The 16,479-nt window shown below is 43.8% G+C and overlaps 1 protein-coding gene and 1 pseudogene across 4 annotated transcripts in view; both read right to left on the bottom strand.

Moving 5' to 3' along the window:
* The window catches only part of Anapc7 (anaphase promoting complex subunit 7), a 32,866-nt gene extending 23,822 nt beyond the window's left edge, over nt 1-9,044 (bottom strand). For 2 of the 4 annotated variants that reach the window (XM_010604419.3, XM_033762447.1), the window contains exons 1-3: nt 8,815-9,044; nt 5,621-5,831; nt 3,538-3,657 (exon numbers count right to left, since the gene is read on the bottom strand). In XM_010604419.3, the coding sequence (XP_010602721.1) occupies nt 3,538-3,657; nt 5,621-5,831; nt 8,815-8,915 (432 nt within the window). In that variant the 5' untranslated portion in view covers nt 8,916-9,044. Of the gene's footprint in view, nt 1-3,537; nt 3,658-5,620; nt 5,832-6,029; nt 6,099-8,814 lie in introns of those variants that run through there. The other 2 variants (XM_010604420.3, XM_010604421.3) reach the window with 2 other exon arrangements.
* A 410-nt stretch (nt 9,045-9,454) lies between these two features.
* On the bottom strand, nt 9,455-12,076 carry LOC104848440 (annotated as a pseudogene).
* Between the last annotated feature and the right edge of the window lie 4,403 nt (nt 12,077-16,479).

The raw sequence follows: 16,479 nt of genomic DNA, 5'->3' as shown, positions 1-16,479 counted from the left end.
GAACTGCTATAAATTCGAAGCCAGCATAGGCCACATAGTAAGTTCAAGGCCAGCCTGAACTACATAGGGAGACCATGACTCAAAAAAGAGAGAGAGAGAAATAAATTTCAACAAATACCAAGTTTCCTTTAAGCTACTTGACTGTCACTCTGAAAGAATGAGTTTCAAGTACTATCTAGTAAAAAGGTCAATTCTTCTTAAAACAGTTACAAAGAGAAGCAGTTGAAATTTTAAGTTGGTATGTTTTACTTCCAAAAAGTTGAGGGCCAGGGATTTAGCTCAGTGGTTCCAATGCCTGCCTCGTAAGCATAAGGTCCCAAGTTCCATCTCCAGTACCAAAAAAAAGACTGCTATATTTGGGTAAATCTTCAACTCTTTAGACATGAAGTCTCTCTTTCTTTTTGTGGGGGATGTACCAGGGATCGAACTCAGGACTTGCACTTGTGAGGCAGGCAGCAGCACCACCTGAGCTAAATCCTCAGCCCCAAAATATAATCAAACACTGGAATTTTCATTTAAAATGTGAGGGAATGTGTGTGGTGTTTACTATATATCAACAGATGTTCAATTAGATGTGTTCTGACTCATTTCCTTGTCCTTTACACAGACTGAGAAGCCAGCTAACTACCTAACAGGCAAGAAAGAAAACTGTAAATGTTATAGGTTTACTTTGGAGATACACACATTTGCTTATTCCTGTCTACACGAGCTCTAATGTGAGAAAGATACATACACTAACAAACACTCAAGTCCCTCTAAGAATGAGGACTGAAAGCATCAAGCATTGGATGCCCCAAAGCCAAACTTCTCTGCATTTCTCATTTTCCAAAAATATGTCCCCAAATACCTGCAAGTCATTATGAAGGAAATCATGGTGTTTCTAGTAAAACATGTAACAGTATTAGTCAATGTTTATAATAAAAATGGCTTGTTCGATCCCCAGTACAAAACCAAAAACACCCAGCCGGGAGTGGTGGCGCATGTCTGTAATCCCAGCACTCGGGAGGCTGAGGCAGGAGGATCGCTGGGAGTTCGAGACCAGCCTGGGCTACATAGTGAGTTCCAGGTCAGACTCAACTACATAGTGAGACCTTGTCTCAAAAAAAACAAAACAAAAAACAAAACCAAAACACCCAGCCTATAACAAAAACAGCTTCAAAAGTCAGATGGGATGGCACATATATGTAATCCCAGATACTTGGGAGGCTGAGGAAGAAGGGGAGTTTGACCCAGCCTGGGCAACTTACTAAGACACTATCTCAAAGTAAAGAGTAAATAAAAAGGGGCAGAGATAATAGCTCAGTGGTACAGAGTTGCCTAATGTGTACAAGCCCTTGGGTTCAACTTTCAGTACTGCAAAAAAGGCTTCTTCTAAAGGAAAGACGTGGGCCAGGGATTTAGCTCAGTGGTTCCGCCGCCTGCCTTGCAAGGGCAAGGATGGGCCCCAGTACCAAAAAAAAAAAAGAGTACAGCAGCAGATATTCTTCATACACACAAAAAAATTATTCTTACGGTAAGAAGACTTTCCCAGGATACTAGAACACAATTTAATATGTAGCATCCAACTATGCACACATGGTAACACATGCCTGTAATCCCAGCATAGAGGGAAGCTAAGACAGGAGAATTTGAGTCCTGCATGAGCAACTTAATAAGACTCTGTCTCAAAAAACAAAACAAAAACAAAAACCCTAGCATTCAAGTTAATTATGAGACAGGTTAGTTCATGATAAATTTCCAAGTGTTTTTAACAGAAGGCACCATCATAAAATATACTAAGGAAACATCTTAGTTTTAAAACTCAGAAAATAAGGCTGGGGCCGCAGCCCAGTGGTACAGCATGACTGTAGCATGCTTGAGGCCCTGGGTTCCAGCCTCGATGCACATGCAAACATGTAGGCACACACACATGCACCCCAATATTCAATAAACAGTTTCTTAATATAAGGAAGTACTTAAATATGTTCTCATCAAGTTTGAAACCTTTAAAACTTATCAACATTTAGATGAAGTACTAAAATGCATGAGCTCCCTATTGCTTAGTTTCCTTATGTTTTATGGATAAGAGGATATACACAGACATCTTACCAATAAAATTCCCTACTGTTAAACAAGTTGCACACAGGTTTTCTTTTTCTTTTTGTTTTTGTTTTTTTTTCTTTGAGACAGGTTGTCACTATGTAGTTGAGACTGACGTGGAACTCACTATGTAGCCTTGGCTGGTCTCGAACTCACAGCGATCCTCCTGCCTCAGCCTCCTGAGTGCCGGGATTATAGGCATGTGCCACCATGCCCGGCTCACAACAGTTTTTCAAAAAATGAAAATGATAAGTGACATGAGAGTATGTCAGAATAGTAACTACTGATATGCATTTAACCCTAACAGCAAAGATTCAAATTGCCCTTGAGAAAAAGTTTTGACAGCCAGCCAGTCTACTTAGAATAGTACTTAGAATGTATTTTCATGGCAGCCAAGTGTGATGATACATTGCTGCAGTCCCAGCAATGGCAAGGCTGAGGTAGGATGATTGTGAGTTCAAGGCCAGCCAGCACTACACAGCAAGACCCTTCTACTAAAAACTGACCAGTATGTACAAGCCCTTGTGTATACATGAGGTGGCTGTGTGGCTAGGAATGTAGCTCACTGGTAGAGCTACACTGGTAGAGCATTTTCCTAGTGTACACTAACTCATGGGTTTGATCCATAGCATGCAAAGAAAAAGAGAAAGGTTATTTTTACACAAAGAAAAACACACATACAGAAATACATATAGAAAAAACACTTATCCTTGCTTTAAAATAAGAGGGGGTGGGGATTCTCAGAGATTGGTAACTTGTCAAGTTCACACGCACATAGGTCATATGCCCTAAACTCAAAAGACCCTAGATTTTCTGATTTCAGTTAAAGGTACATTTTTCACTATAATATGATGTCAACTCAAACACAATTTGATAATGCAAAAAATTAAGCTCTAAAAAAGTGTTTTTGCTACCTGGAAGTTCTTGTGGTACTAAGAATTGAACCCGGGGCCTTCATACTGAGCTATATCCCCAGCTTTTTTTTTTTTTGGTACTAGGGATCAAACTTGGGACTTTGCACTTGTGAGGCAGCAGGCGGAACCACTGAGCTAAATCCCCAGCCCAGTCATTTTTTACTTATTTTGAGACAGGGTCTTTCTTGCTAAGTTGTCCAGATTGGGTTTAAAGTTGTAATCCTTTTGCCTCAGCCTCTGAGTGCATCTGGCTGTGGATGGGTTCTGCAAATCACTATGCCCTATAGCAAGAAATAAAAAAAGAATATGCACTTGTAGTACTGTCCAGCTATCATCTGCATCAGCTGAGTTTTAAAAGTCTCTTAAGAATATAATTCATCCACCTCTCTCAATCCCTAACCTATTCATAGAGGAAGAAAGTGAGAGCTAGAGTCATGAGTAAAATGCTCAGACGGACCTCCTAACAGAGAGAAGACATGGGAAAAGCAGGGTTGGGAGGGCTGGGAAGGAGAAAAATTCATAACAATCTATTAATTCAACTTACTTTGGGAGTTCTCTGTCTTGAGGGGATCCCATCAAGTATAGCAATGGCATCTTTATCTTGTTTTAACATTGTGTAACATTCAGACATTTTGTACTTCACTTCAATTTCAGATGGAAGACACTAGGAGACAAGGAACACAACTCTTCAAAATGTGTGGCATTCATTCTATATCTCTTCAGAATGGCAGTTCTTCAAAACATTAAATACAGAGCTATTATATCATCTAGCAGTTCTGCCCCCGGGAATATAGTCAAGAGAACTGAAAACAGCTATCCAGGACAAAACTTATACACAAATGTTCAGAGCAGCATTGTTCATAGCCAAAAAGTGGAAATAATCAATGTCCCTCAACTCATCAATAGGTAAACAAAATGTGGCATATCCAGTAAAAGGGAGTATTTGGCACTAACAAGGAATAAAAAGCTGATTCATGCCATAACAGATCAACCTTAAAAATAACATGCTAAGTGAAGGCAGCCAGACACATACACAGAAGGCCACATATTGTACAATTACATTCATACAGAACATTCAGAATAGTCAGCACATAAAAAGACAAAGGTTAGTGACTGTCGGAGGTGGAAAGATGAGTGGAAATGTAGACTGTTAAAAAACATGGGATTCTCTCTAGGGCAATTACATTTTTCAGAAATTAGACAGCACTGATGGTTGCACAATCTATGCCCATTAAATTGCACTTTAAAGGCACATAAACTATATATTTCAAATTATTACAAAATTGTAGCAGAGCATGGTGTCATAAGCCTGTACTTCTAGCACTCAGGGGGATGAGATATGAGAATCCCAAGTTCAAAGTCAGCCTGTGCTTCATAAGGAATCCCAGGCCAGCCTAAACTAGAAGACTCTGTTACAAAAAAATATAAAACAGGGCCGGGGGGGATTTAGCTCAGTGGTTCTGCCACCTGCCTTGCAAGCAGAAGGACCCAAGTTTGCTCTCTGGTACCCCCAGCAAACACACACACACACACACACACACATTAAAAAAACAGAATAAGCTGGATGTGGTAGCACATGCCTATAATCTCAGCACTTGGGAAGCTGAGGCAGGAGGATTGCAGCAAGTTTGAGGCCAGTTTAAGATATACTATAATGAGTTCAAGACCAGCCTGAACTACATAGCAAGACCCTGTCTCAAAACACAAAAAGTGTACACCAGGCATAGTGGTGCATGCTTATAATACCAGCATTTAGGTGGCTGAGGCAGTAGGGTCATCACAAATTCAAGCGAGACTGGATTACATAGCAAGACAATGTCTCAAAAAATCAAAACAAACAAAAAACCCAAATAAATCCATGATGATTCAATGCATTCATGAAAAGTTTTGCATGTTGCTTGATACACTGAATACTAAATGTAAGCTATTTTTTTTTCCTATTTTTTGAGACGGTATTGCTATATAGTTCAGGCTGGCCTTGAATTCACTATGTAGTCCAGGCTAGCCTCAAACTCTGAGAGATCCTCCTGCTTCAGCCTCCCAAGTGCTGAGATTATAGTCATGTCCCACCACACCTTGCTAATGTTAATTATTTTTATGAATGATCCTATCTGGATGATATACATGACTTCCATTCCTGAATTCAGAAAGCAAAGGTTAGGACCGGGGATTTAGCTCAGAGGTTCTGCCACCTCTCTCACAAGCATAAGGTCCCAAGTTCGATCCCTGGTACCAAAAAAGAAAAAAGAAAGCAAAGGTTTTTACATAAGGAGAAATACAAGATGAAGATTAATCACTGAACACAGTCTTGTATCTAAATTTTTGCCCTTTAAGTTACATATTTTACCATCTGCTATAACTAATCTTAGCCATCTTCTAAATCAGTTCAGTCTTGGAGCTTAAGAGTACAGCTCAACGGTAAAACACTTGTCTTTTTTTTTTTTTTTTTTGGTACCAGGGGCTTGCACTGGCAAGGCAGGTGGGGGTATCACTGAGCTAAATCCCTGGTCCATTAGAACACTTGTCTTAGCATGCACAAGACCCTGGGTTCAAGCCCAGAACAGGAAAGAAAAGAAAATGTTTTGGTCTTTCTCCAAAAAACAAAAATCAATTCTATTTTCAATTACCTGACTTTGTGGAGTCGATGCAGAATTTCCAGTTGAAGGTCTCACTTTTGAAGTTTTACTTAGGGCTTTCTTCTGCTGTAAAGCCATGATATACTTACTCACAGCATTCCGATATTCCTTATCATGAAAGAGAGAATCTGCATGATATACCAAAAGCTGGTACTTCTGAGATGGGGAGAACAACTCACTAGAAAACAAAGAAAGCATACCCCTACATGGGTTATTTTGCAATGTCAGAAAACAGCTCCTTAGTGTTCACAGAAACCTAGCGCAAAGCCTTGTATAACAAGTTCACAAAATATTAAATTCCTTAAGCACTAGTCCCTAAAAGGATATGCATGAAAGTCAAACAATGGTGAACACATCTTAGGACACTATATTAAATAACAGACTTAAATAGTTTTCTTACTTCCTAAAAAAGCAATGATATAGGGTCAGGGATTTAGCTCAGTGGCACTGCTCCTGCCTCACAAGCTCAAGGTCCTGAGTTTGATATCCAGTACTGGAAAAAAAAAAAGCAATGATACCTATAAACAAAATCCAGTAATACAGAACTATATAAAGAAAACATGATACATCTTTTCCTCACCTTCTCTAATCCAAGCCATCTTAACAGTCTGATATATTACCCATTCAAAGGTTGTTTCACGTGTGTTCTGATACTTGGGATTGAACACAAGCACCTGAACCACTCTATACTAAGCTGCATCTCCAACATTTTTTTTTTTTTTTTTTTTTTTATTGAACTCAGGACCTTGTACTTACAAGGCAGGAACAGAGGCACTGAGCTAAATCCCTGGCCCAGCCCTTCTGTTTTTTTAAAGACAGTTCTAAGTAGTTTCAGGTGAACTTGCTATGTAGCCTAGACTACAATTCTCCTGCCCCAGCCTCCCAGTGCTGAGATTATAGCACACCAGGCTCTAACTCCATTTACTGTTTGTTTGTACTAGGGGCAGAACCCAGGGTCTTCATAATAAACTACATCCCCAGCCCTTCTTTTTCCTTTATTTCATTTTGAGGCAGGGTCTCACTAAATTGCTTATCCAGGCTGGGATCAAACTTGTAATCCTCCTGCCTCAGCCTCCCAGAATGCTGAGATAACAGGCATGAGTTACCATGCCTAGCTTTAAATTTTATTTGGAGACAGGTTCTCACTAAATTGCCCAAACTGGCCTCAAACTATCAATCCTATTGCCTCACAATCAGCTGGTATTATAGGTATATGCCACCATCCCCAGCTAATAACAAATGTAAAGGATAACAGTTACAAAGAATGCCTGTAATCCCAGCACGGTGGAGGCTGAGGCAGGAGGATCGCTGTGAGTTCGAGACCAGCCTGGGCTACATAGTGAGTTCCAGGTCAGTCTCAACTTCAGAGTGAGACCCTGTTTCAAAAAAAAAAAAAAAAAAAAAAAAAAGAAAGAAAGAAAGAAAGAAACAGTTACAAAGAGAAGTGACCACAATAATTTAATATTACCAAAGAAGGGCTGAAGACCTGGAAAAGAAAAACTTCATCACTTTGAATTATGAACCCCAAAACTCCTCAAATACTAAAGAAAATGTCAATGAAAGAATAGAATGGGGTGGGTATTTAGCTCAGTGATTCCGCTGCCTGCCTTGCAAATGCAAGGTTCAATTCCAATACCCAGCCCTTAGGAAGCTGAAGGATCACTTAAAGTTCAAGGTCAGCCTGGGCTACATCATGAGTTCAAGGCAAGCCTGAACTGCACAGCAAGACCTCATCTCAAAAACAAAAAACAAACAAACAAAAAAAAACCACAAAGGCAAAACTACTGAAAAAAAGTTTCAAAATAATAAAGGTCAGAATGCCTCTGGAAGCAAAGAAACCGCTAATCTAACTAAATATGAAAAGGTATATACCAACTAACGAAGTCTAGCCAGAGAATCAAACCGCTTCAAGCTATCTCGTAACATCTTCAAGAACCAAGAGTAATGACTACCGTGTTAATCCCCAATAATGGAAACTGTACGCTTTGACAGATCATTCAGAACCAAAAGAAGGCTCCAGAATAAACAAAAGAAGGCTGACAGAGACCAGTGCTCCTTACTGTCAACACCAAGTGGATGGTGGTAAAATGATGCATCTTGCTGAGTCCAGAGCATAGTGATAAAAATGAAACTGGGAGCAGAAGCTGCATTCAGGCATTCACAGGCCTTTCCTTTCTGACCTACAGCAGCTGGTGAAGCCCGCCAAATGCAAATGGGAACACACAGAGCAGAAGATCCCACCACGCCATTTGGAGGCACTGTCTACTCCACTCCACAGAAGGAAGATTCTGAAGCCCAAGGAGACTTACTAGACATGTGAACTTGGTTAAAGTACTTCATCTCCCTGAGGTTGTACACATTTCTTAGGCACTTTCAGGGACTACACACAGGCACTGCGCTTCTTGAATAGATGACACAAAGAACAAAACAGGGGCATGGAACAAGAAAGTGGGAGAACAGGACCATTTTAGTCAAAGAAGGATCCCTGCGAGGGATATCTGAGGTGAAATCTGAATGAAGCATCAGGAGCAGCAAGGGCAAAACTCCCACAGGTGAGAACAAGCTCTGGCCAGGGAGGCTGGAGTACCCTGGACAGAGCCAGGTGATGGAATCACTCAGCTAGTAAAGCGAAGGCTTGGCTTCAAGAGCCCCGAGAAAGAATGGTAGGGTAATGGAAGATTTCAAGCCACTTAATGGAAGAAGGCCTGTGTTCGGTCTAAGCCTCAAAGCACGGCAGCCTCAATGCAAGGCAGTAGCACTGCTCCTACAGCTCGTGAGAATCCGTCTCAGGTGCAGCTCTCAACCACCTCGCGAGGCACTCAGTGGTAAACACCAATCCCAAATGTAGGATGAAGGCACAAAAAAACCAAGGGACCAGGTTTCAATGAGCGGCAGCAAGGAAATGTCCTTCGGGAAGAAGCCAGGAGAGGGGGAAGACTCAGCCCAGCGAGATAACAGTCGCTGCGCCGGCGACGGGTGCCTCAGGAAGCAGCCCGAACCCGGGGCCTGGGACCTCGGAGCCTCCGCGTAGGCCGCGTCCCCTCAAGGCGCCGGCAAAAAAGGCGCCGGCTCGGGGGAGCTCAACGCGCGCCCCAAGTCGGCTCCGCCCGCACCACCTCAGCCCCCCGCTCCCAAATCGCCGCCGCTCTCTCCTCTGCCCCAGGGCGCTCCCCGACTCAACTCACGGGTTATTATTACTCATTGTCAGTAACAAGCTGCTGAGAAGCCGCACGTTGGAGTGCAGCCCCGCGGCTGCCATGTCCCGCACATGGTCTATCACATTCATCCTGTCCGGCAACACCGCGCGGAGCGACGGCCGCAGAAGCGCGAAAAGCCAGTACAAAACCCTTTAGGAAAGATTCAACATGGCGGTGTCGCCGGGGTCCGTGGGGTCCACACGTGGCACCGCCCCCAAGAAAATAGGTAACTATGGAAGTGCCTGAGTTTAAGTGGTCTTCTACGGTCCCCACGGCCCTGTGAGGTGGGAAGATTTGTTGTTTTGGCGCAGAAATTACATCATCCTCCTTAACTGCAATGAGTTTACAATGGGACAAAAGGCACCTCAATAGGAATACATGCTTTAGCCTGCCCCAGAAATTAATAATAATGTAAGGGCATTTATAATAAAAGTAAAAATACCTATAGTACGCTATGAGACTTTTGTCAGCCCAAATTAAATATTTTAATCAGGCGCCGAGGGCAGACCTAACAGCTTTCATAGCTGCACATGCGTACTAGGCTGAAGGCGCCACACCCCCTCATGTATTTTGTGTTCCTGACAGATTCAGGTGTCTCATCTTGAATAGATTCCTTGGTACACTTGTATCAACCAGAGGAGAAAGTGCAAGCCAAGAAGGACAAAATTTTATTCAAACCGGCCGGGACCCAACTCTGTTCAGAGAAGTGTCCTGGGCATTCAAACTCAGGGGTTTTTACAGAGCTGCGAGCAGGAACTTGGCAGGGAGGCAAAGCTCATGTTACAGAAGCAGATTAGCGGTTAATGGGTGGGGACGATGTCAGGATATATTTTGCAGTTTTTCTCGGAACATTTTTTTTTTTTTAAATATGAACTGTCACCAGGGGTAGTTTTACAAGGTTAATCAGAGGACAGATTCTCACAGACAAGAAGCTCTAGTAGACAAAACGGGGATGTTAGACAAAATGGAGTCACTTTGGTTTAACAGGTACAATGGTCATATTTTACCCTGCGAAATGACTCCCTAGATCAGTGTGAATAAAGGATAAAATTTTAAATGAGGCTGTGCCTGAATGAACCAGCATTTGTCTCGCACAATTAATATTTCAAAAAAGTTAACGTGAATTACTGCACTGGAAGCTCACAGACCAACCTATAAAGTTGAAATTGCCTTTCTCTTATCACAGATGAAGAAACTGAAGCTATTTGCTTATATTTGGGACTCAGCTTGCACATAGTCTACTTGGGATGAGATGTTCTTCCAATTCCTTGGGCGCATGCCAGTAATCCCACCAAAGAGGCTAAGGCAGGAGGATCATTACAAGTTCGCTACGTAGTGAATCCAAGACCAACTAGAACTGCATAGTGAGACCCTGTCTCGAAACAAAACTATTGGACCGGAAACTGAAATGCATACAGGGGCCAAGTAGGTAACTGACTGAAGCTGCTTCAGGGTTTCAATGAATATTTTCCACTGTCACTGCCCTCTCATAGGGTCTGTCGCTCTTTTCTTGCAGAATTACATCTTGCTTTACATTTTATTTCACTTGATTGTTTATTTTCAGGACAATTTTACCACTTTATTGTTTTTCCTGTACATATCTTTACAACAAAAACAGCATAAGAAACCAGTGTCTAATCCCAGGCTCAACTCGGTCAACTGCCCAGAAAGGCTGCAAGAGCTCACCGACTTACTCCTCTGAATAACACCTTAACACATCACATAGCGAGTTCAAGTTCCCACCCACCTCAAGATGCAGCCAGTGGTTAAACCTTTGTTGCCAAACGCAGGGCTTCCTGCTCTCAGAAGTTCTTCCCTCCTTCTAGAGGGGATGGAGGCTGAACCAGAGAGAGTACAGTGTGGTTCTACCTTGGCCTCCCATGGGCCCCCAGCAGGCCAGCCAAGAAACCACTGCCCTACCACTCCCCTCTGTCTTCCTGCTTTATAACACATGGCTATCACTGTCAGGTCACAATGTATCCACTGTCCTTTACCCTGCCTGAGCCCAGGTTTGAGCATGACACTTTCCTGAGCTACAAGAGAAAGCAGCAGCTCTGTGACCTTCCTGCCACAACACCAAGGCAAAGGAAAGCACTACTGAGAAGGGTGGAGCCCTCCCCAGCCCTGTGGCCTTTCCTAGCTTAGGCTTCTGAAGGGACCAGAGGCAGGTGCTTTGGGGACAAGGGGTACAGCAGTTTACTTCCCCCTTTTTAACTTCCCCAGCACCCCCAGCTTTGCCTTCTTCGTGGAACCCTTGGGCTCTGGCTCCTTGTGCGTGGCTGAAGACCAAGACTGGTCACCTTGAAGAAGCCATCCAGCGGCTGTGTGCTGCCCTAGCAGCTCTTGCTCAGCCGGCGGACCCCACTGAAGATTCACTCCTTGGAGAGCTGCTTCTCTCCACACAGGAGCTTGACCGGTGGGGTCCAGCACCTTGGGCTCCAGGGAGAACTGCTGCACCTCCCTGTGCAGCCAGTTCTCCGGCACTGGACATTCTCTGGGGCTGAGCCACCACACAATCTCCTCGATGCTCTTGTGTTTCTGGGTGAGGTCCACAGCCGCGTGGGGCCGACACCCCAATGCTCTCGCAGTAGTCACTGCCCAACAGGATGCACAGATCCACAAACTGCTCTGAGGTCAGGCCCAGCATGGTGCAACTCCTGGATGGGTAGCTTCCTGGCCTCGCTGGTGGTCAAGTGGTGCATGAGCACGGGGTTGCCAAAACTGAGGCGGTCCCTGTACTCGGTGGCTGCAGTGTAGACTTTGCCAGCCTTCACCAGGGCAGTGCAGCTGGCCTCCACCTCACTAGGGGCATCATCGAGCTATGGGATGCCCAAGAGGCTCAGCAGATGTTTTCACTCATCATCGTGGTGTTTCGTGACCATCACCAGCTGCTTGGTGAATTTTTCCACCTCTTCTTCCAGCTCAGCAGCCCGGGCCTGCTGCAGCTGCTTCTCTTCCTTGCCCGCCGCTCCAGCGCTCGGCCAGCTCTCCTAAACTGAGCGCAGCTGTGTGCCGTCGAAGACGTACTTGGGCTGGATACTGCTGTCCGTCATGCAGATGGTGCGGTACCACAGGCCCGTTGGGGCTGGTGGTCTCCCCTCCTCGTTCTGCGGCGCTTCTCCTCCCTGACGAATGGCAATCAGAAACTGGTAGATAGACTCATGGGGGTGTCAATGGCCACGATGTCATTCTCCCAGATGGCACTGGGGGCCACATCAGGCATCAGTCTGGCCAGGCCTTAAGCTTCCATCACCAGTGCTGGTCTGGTGGTGCCAAGGTAGTGTCAAGCCCTGCTCCTGAGCCCACCCACAGCTCACTCCAGCCACCCTCTCACTTGATTAAACATTTGCAAGGGCCTCAGACATAGCTCAGTGGCCCTATGCCTGCCTTGAGTTCAATCCCTGGTACTGAAAAACAAAACAAAAACAACAACAACAAAAAAAACTTGCAAAAAAAAAATATATATAACTGCTCTGAAAAACCTATGCCCTGAGCATCTTGGTAAACGGCAACTGGTACAGTACTAGCACTCAGCACATTAGGATCCAAAGGAAAGGGACAGGGCAAAGTGGAGACTGCACTTTCTAACCAGGCAGCTACAACTCAGTCTCTTGGTTCCATGATGGAACTTCCTATCTTTTGACTTTTCAAGATAAGTCATTTTCATAATCATGGTTTTTGTTTCTTTGTTTTACGCTAGCAGGGGATCAAATCCAAGGCCACTTTTTTTTTTTTCCTTCCTTGAGACAGGGCTTCGCTATGTAGCCCAGGCTGGCCTTGAACTCACAGCTGTCCTCCTGCCTCAGCCTAAGTGACACCCAGCCTCTAAAATTTGTTTTGTTCCTGTGTTACTATTGAGTTCTAATATCGGCCAGGGATTTGGCTCAGTGGTTTCCCACCTACCTTGCAAGTGCAAGGGCCCGAGTTCAATCCCTGGTACCAAAACTAATATATATTTAAACTTTGCATTAGCACAGTGTTATAACTTAAGTTTACCCAATATATTGTATACTGTGCATGGCAGTTAGTTGGAGAATATCATTACACAGTATCCTCCCGCACACACACACACACACACACACACACTCAGCTACAATTTATTTAATCCAAGGGTGCTCTTCCACTGAGCTACATCCCAAGTTGTTGTTTTAATTTTCAGACAGACAGGATCTCTCTGAATTGCCAACCTAGCCTCAAACTTGCAATCCTCCTGCTTCAGTCCCTTGAGTAGCCGGAATTTCAGGAACATGCCACCCTCCCTAGCCCAACTACTCTTTTTTTATCATTTCAGATCCAGGTCCCCGTCTGAGCTAGTTTTTATCTCCAGCCCTGTGGTATCACACACCTTTGCTTTTAAATAGCCTATTTGAAATAAACAGAGCTTCAATTATTTCATTTCTGTCATTTTGTGTGCTAGCTAGAATCTTTGCTTTTAAAATGTCTCAGACTAGGCCGGGCGTGGTGGCGCACACCTGTAATCCCAGCACTCGGGAGGATGAGGCAGGAGGATCGCTGTGAGTTCGAGACCAGCCTGGGATACATAGTGAGTTCCAGGGCAGTTTCAACTACATAGTAAGACCCTGTCTCAAAAAAAAAAAAAGTCTCAGAGTCGCTGTGAAATTGGAAACTTATAAATCTCTGCAAATTTATCCTTTATGTGTAAGATTTTTTTTTTTGTAACTATCTGTTGTTTCAAAGTTAAAACTGACAAAGCAGGTATGGTGGCACACCCCTGTAATCCCAGCACTCAGGAGGCTGAGGCAGGAGGATCGCTGTGAGTTCTGGGTTACACAGTGAGTTCCAGGGCAGTCTGGAACTCTCACATAGTGAGACCCTGTCTCAAAACAAACAAATCAACAATTGACAGTGTTCTTTGATCAACTATGAGCTCATGCTCCAATGATTGACAAACCTGGTTCAACTGCCTTTTAAACAAGAATATACAAAAGATAGGGGATTTAGCTCTGTGGTTCTGCCACCTGCCTTGCAAGCACAAGGATCCAAGTTCAATCTCTGGTACAAAAAAAAAAAATTATTTAAGGGCACATATGGCATTAAACTAATTTGGAGCTGGTGGTAGTGTCACCTACAGTCCCAGTACTGGCAGGCTGAGGCAGGAGGATCCCAAGTTTGAGCCAGCCTGGAAAACTTAGAGATTTAATGAAACCTGTCTCAAAAAACAAAATATAGGCCAGGTGTGGTGGTGCACGCCTGTAATCCCAGCACTCGGAAGGCTGAGGCAGGAGGATTGCTGTGAGTTTGAGACCAGCATGGGATACATAGTGAGTTCCAGGGTAGTCTCAACTACATAGTGAATCCCTGTCTCAAACAAACAAACAAACAAACAAAATAGAAAAAAGGGTTAGGGATGTAGCTCAGCACAGAGGCTCTTGGTTCAATCTCCTGTACTAAGAGAAAAACACCTAACTTTGAACACAGCAAAATACCCGAGGGCAAGGTCTCTCCCACGGAACCATCTGCTAAAATGATAATTTTTTTGTGGGGGCTGCAATTCTAGAGGTCATTCCATGGATCATCTTTGTGCATGAAGACACAGAGGCCCAGGACACAGTGGGGGATTCATAAACCTCAGTGTTCGTCCTGCTGCCATTCACCTCTAACCGCCCAGCATCCTTCTAAGCACAGAAACCTTTCCCAGACGCATTACACAGTTTTCTTAGATCTGTCTTTTGTACAGGGGGAAAAAACACAGCACTAGTGAATCACTGTAAGGAAAACATCACTTACCATCCCTAAGTGTCTCCTGGCTTCTTCTCAGTGGAAAAGCAATTTCAAGACAAAGATCTGCCTCAACTTCAGGGAGTCGATTCTGTCTGGACAGGGGCTGCAGGACAACACACCTCGTGCACTGTGCCGTCTCAGCCTGGCCTCTTGTGTGTAAGGCAGTTCTCAACACAAACGCACGTGCAGGGTGCCTGTCCCTGTGATCTCGATGTGCTTAACAGTATACTCAGCTTCCGCTCCCTTTCAAACCCAACTATTTCTAGAAGTTTCTCTAGGACAATCCAGTTTATGCCTGTTCTCCCTGCAGAATTAACTATAACACATCCTTTGATGCTGAAGGGTTTGGGTGAGGGTGGGCAAAGTGGTACAAACCTATAATCCCAGCACTTCAGGAGGCTGAGGCAGGAGGATCAGAAGCTCAAGGCCAATATGGGCAATTCGGCCAGATCTTATTGAAATTTAAACTGGGCATGGTGGGGAACACCTGTAATCTTAGCACTCTGGGAGGCTGAGGCAGGAAGATGGAAAGTTTGGAGCCAATCTGAGCAACTTAATGACTTAGTGAGGGCATGTCTCAAAAAATTTTTTTAAATGTAAAAATTCATGAAGCGTTCTATGCTTTAGAAGTAAATTAGACGCAGAAAGTTAAATATTGCATGTTTTTTCTTATAGGAAAATAATTTAAAGAGCAAAATAAAAAAAGATGATAGAAAACAGGGAGATAGACTTTGTGGAGATGATGGGAGAGACAGGAGGGACAGAAAAAGGAAGGAAAAAAGGTCAAGATGCGATACACACCAATTCCTCACCATGACTATTTCATGCCATATCATAAACATATTCTAATAAAACCACTTAAATAGGTTCTTTTTGTTTGTTTGTTTTTTTAGACAGGGTCTCACTTTGCAATTCAGGCTACCCTTGATCTCACTACATATTTTATGGGGATCTCAAACTGACAGCGATCCTCCTGCTTCAGCTTCCAGACTGCTGGGATTACAGGCGTGTGCCACTGCTCCTGGCTAGAATAATTTAAACAGTCACAGAAAACAGCTAGCTAATAGCTCAGGGACAAGTCTCAAGGACAGTTCTGTTGTAATGGCAGTAGGTGATTTTTTTAAAAACGCCATGAAAGCAAAAACTGAAGAAATACTTGTGGAGCTGTGTTCCCTGCAGCACTGTTCACAGTAGCCACGCCCACACATCCACCCGCAGAAGCGTGGATACACAGATCGTGGTCTAGCTGCACAGTGGAACAGTCATTCAGCAGCACAAACGAATGACGTCTTCCACGTGTTTCAACACGGGTGAACTTCAGAAACATCGTGTTCAGGGAAAGAAGCCAGACCCAAAAGGACAAACATCGTATGACTCACTCCCATGAAACACCGAGAATAAACAGATCCATGGAGACAGAAAGTAGATTAAAATTTACAGGACCGGCCACATGTAGTGGCACACACCAGTAGTCCCAGCATTCAGGAGACTGAGGCAGGAGCATCTCTGTGAGTTCAAGGTCAGTCTGGGCTCCATGGTGAGGCCTTGGCTAAAAAAACAAAACAACGCATTGGAAAGTTTACTGGGACTACGTGGAGGAGAAATAGAAAGTTGTTTTTTCATGAATACAGATTCTATTTGAGGTGATGAGAAAAGATCGAAAGTGGTGATGGTTGTGCAACATTAAATATGTAACTAACGACATTGGATTATACTTAAAATGACAAATTTTACGTTATTTACATAAAAATTAACAATGTAACATGTTAAGAACCATTGAAGTTTTTTTCCTGGAAGTGCCGAGGACTGAACCCAGGGCCTGGGGTTTAGCTAGGTATGTGCTCTACCACTGAACTACAGGCCAACCTCACTGAATATGCTATTTAGTTTTATCTTATTTTATGTGGTATT

This window comes from Fukomys damarensis, unplaced genomic scaffold (genome assembly GCF_012274545.1).
Source record: "Fukomys damarensis isolate Sample0158 unplaced genomic scaffold, DMR_v1.0_HiC HiC_scaffold_12, whole genome shotgun sequence".
Classification (NCBI taxonomy): domain Eukaryota; kingdom Metazoa; phylum Chordata; class Mammalia; order Rodentia; family Bathyergidae; genus Fukomys; species Fukomys damarensis.
Note: the sequence above shows the minus strand (reverse complement) of the source record. Positions and strands in the feature narration are given on the sequence as shown.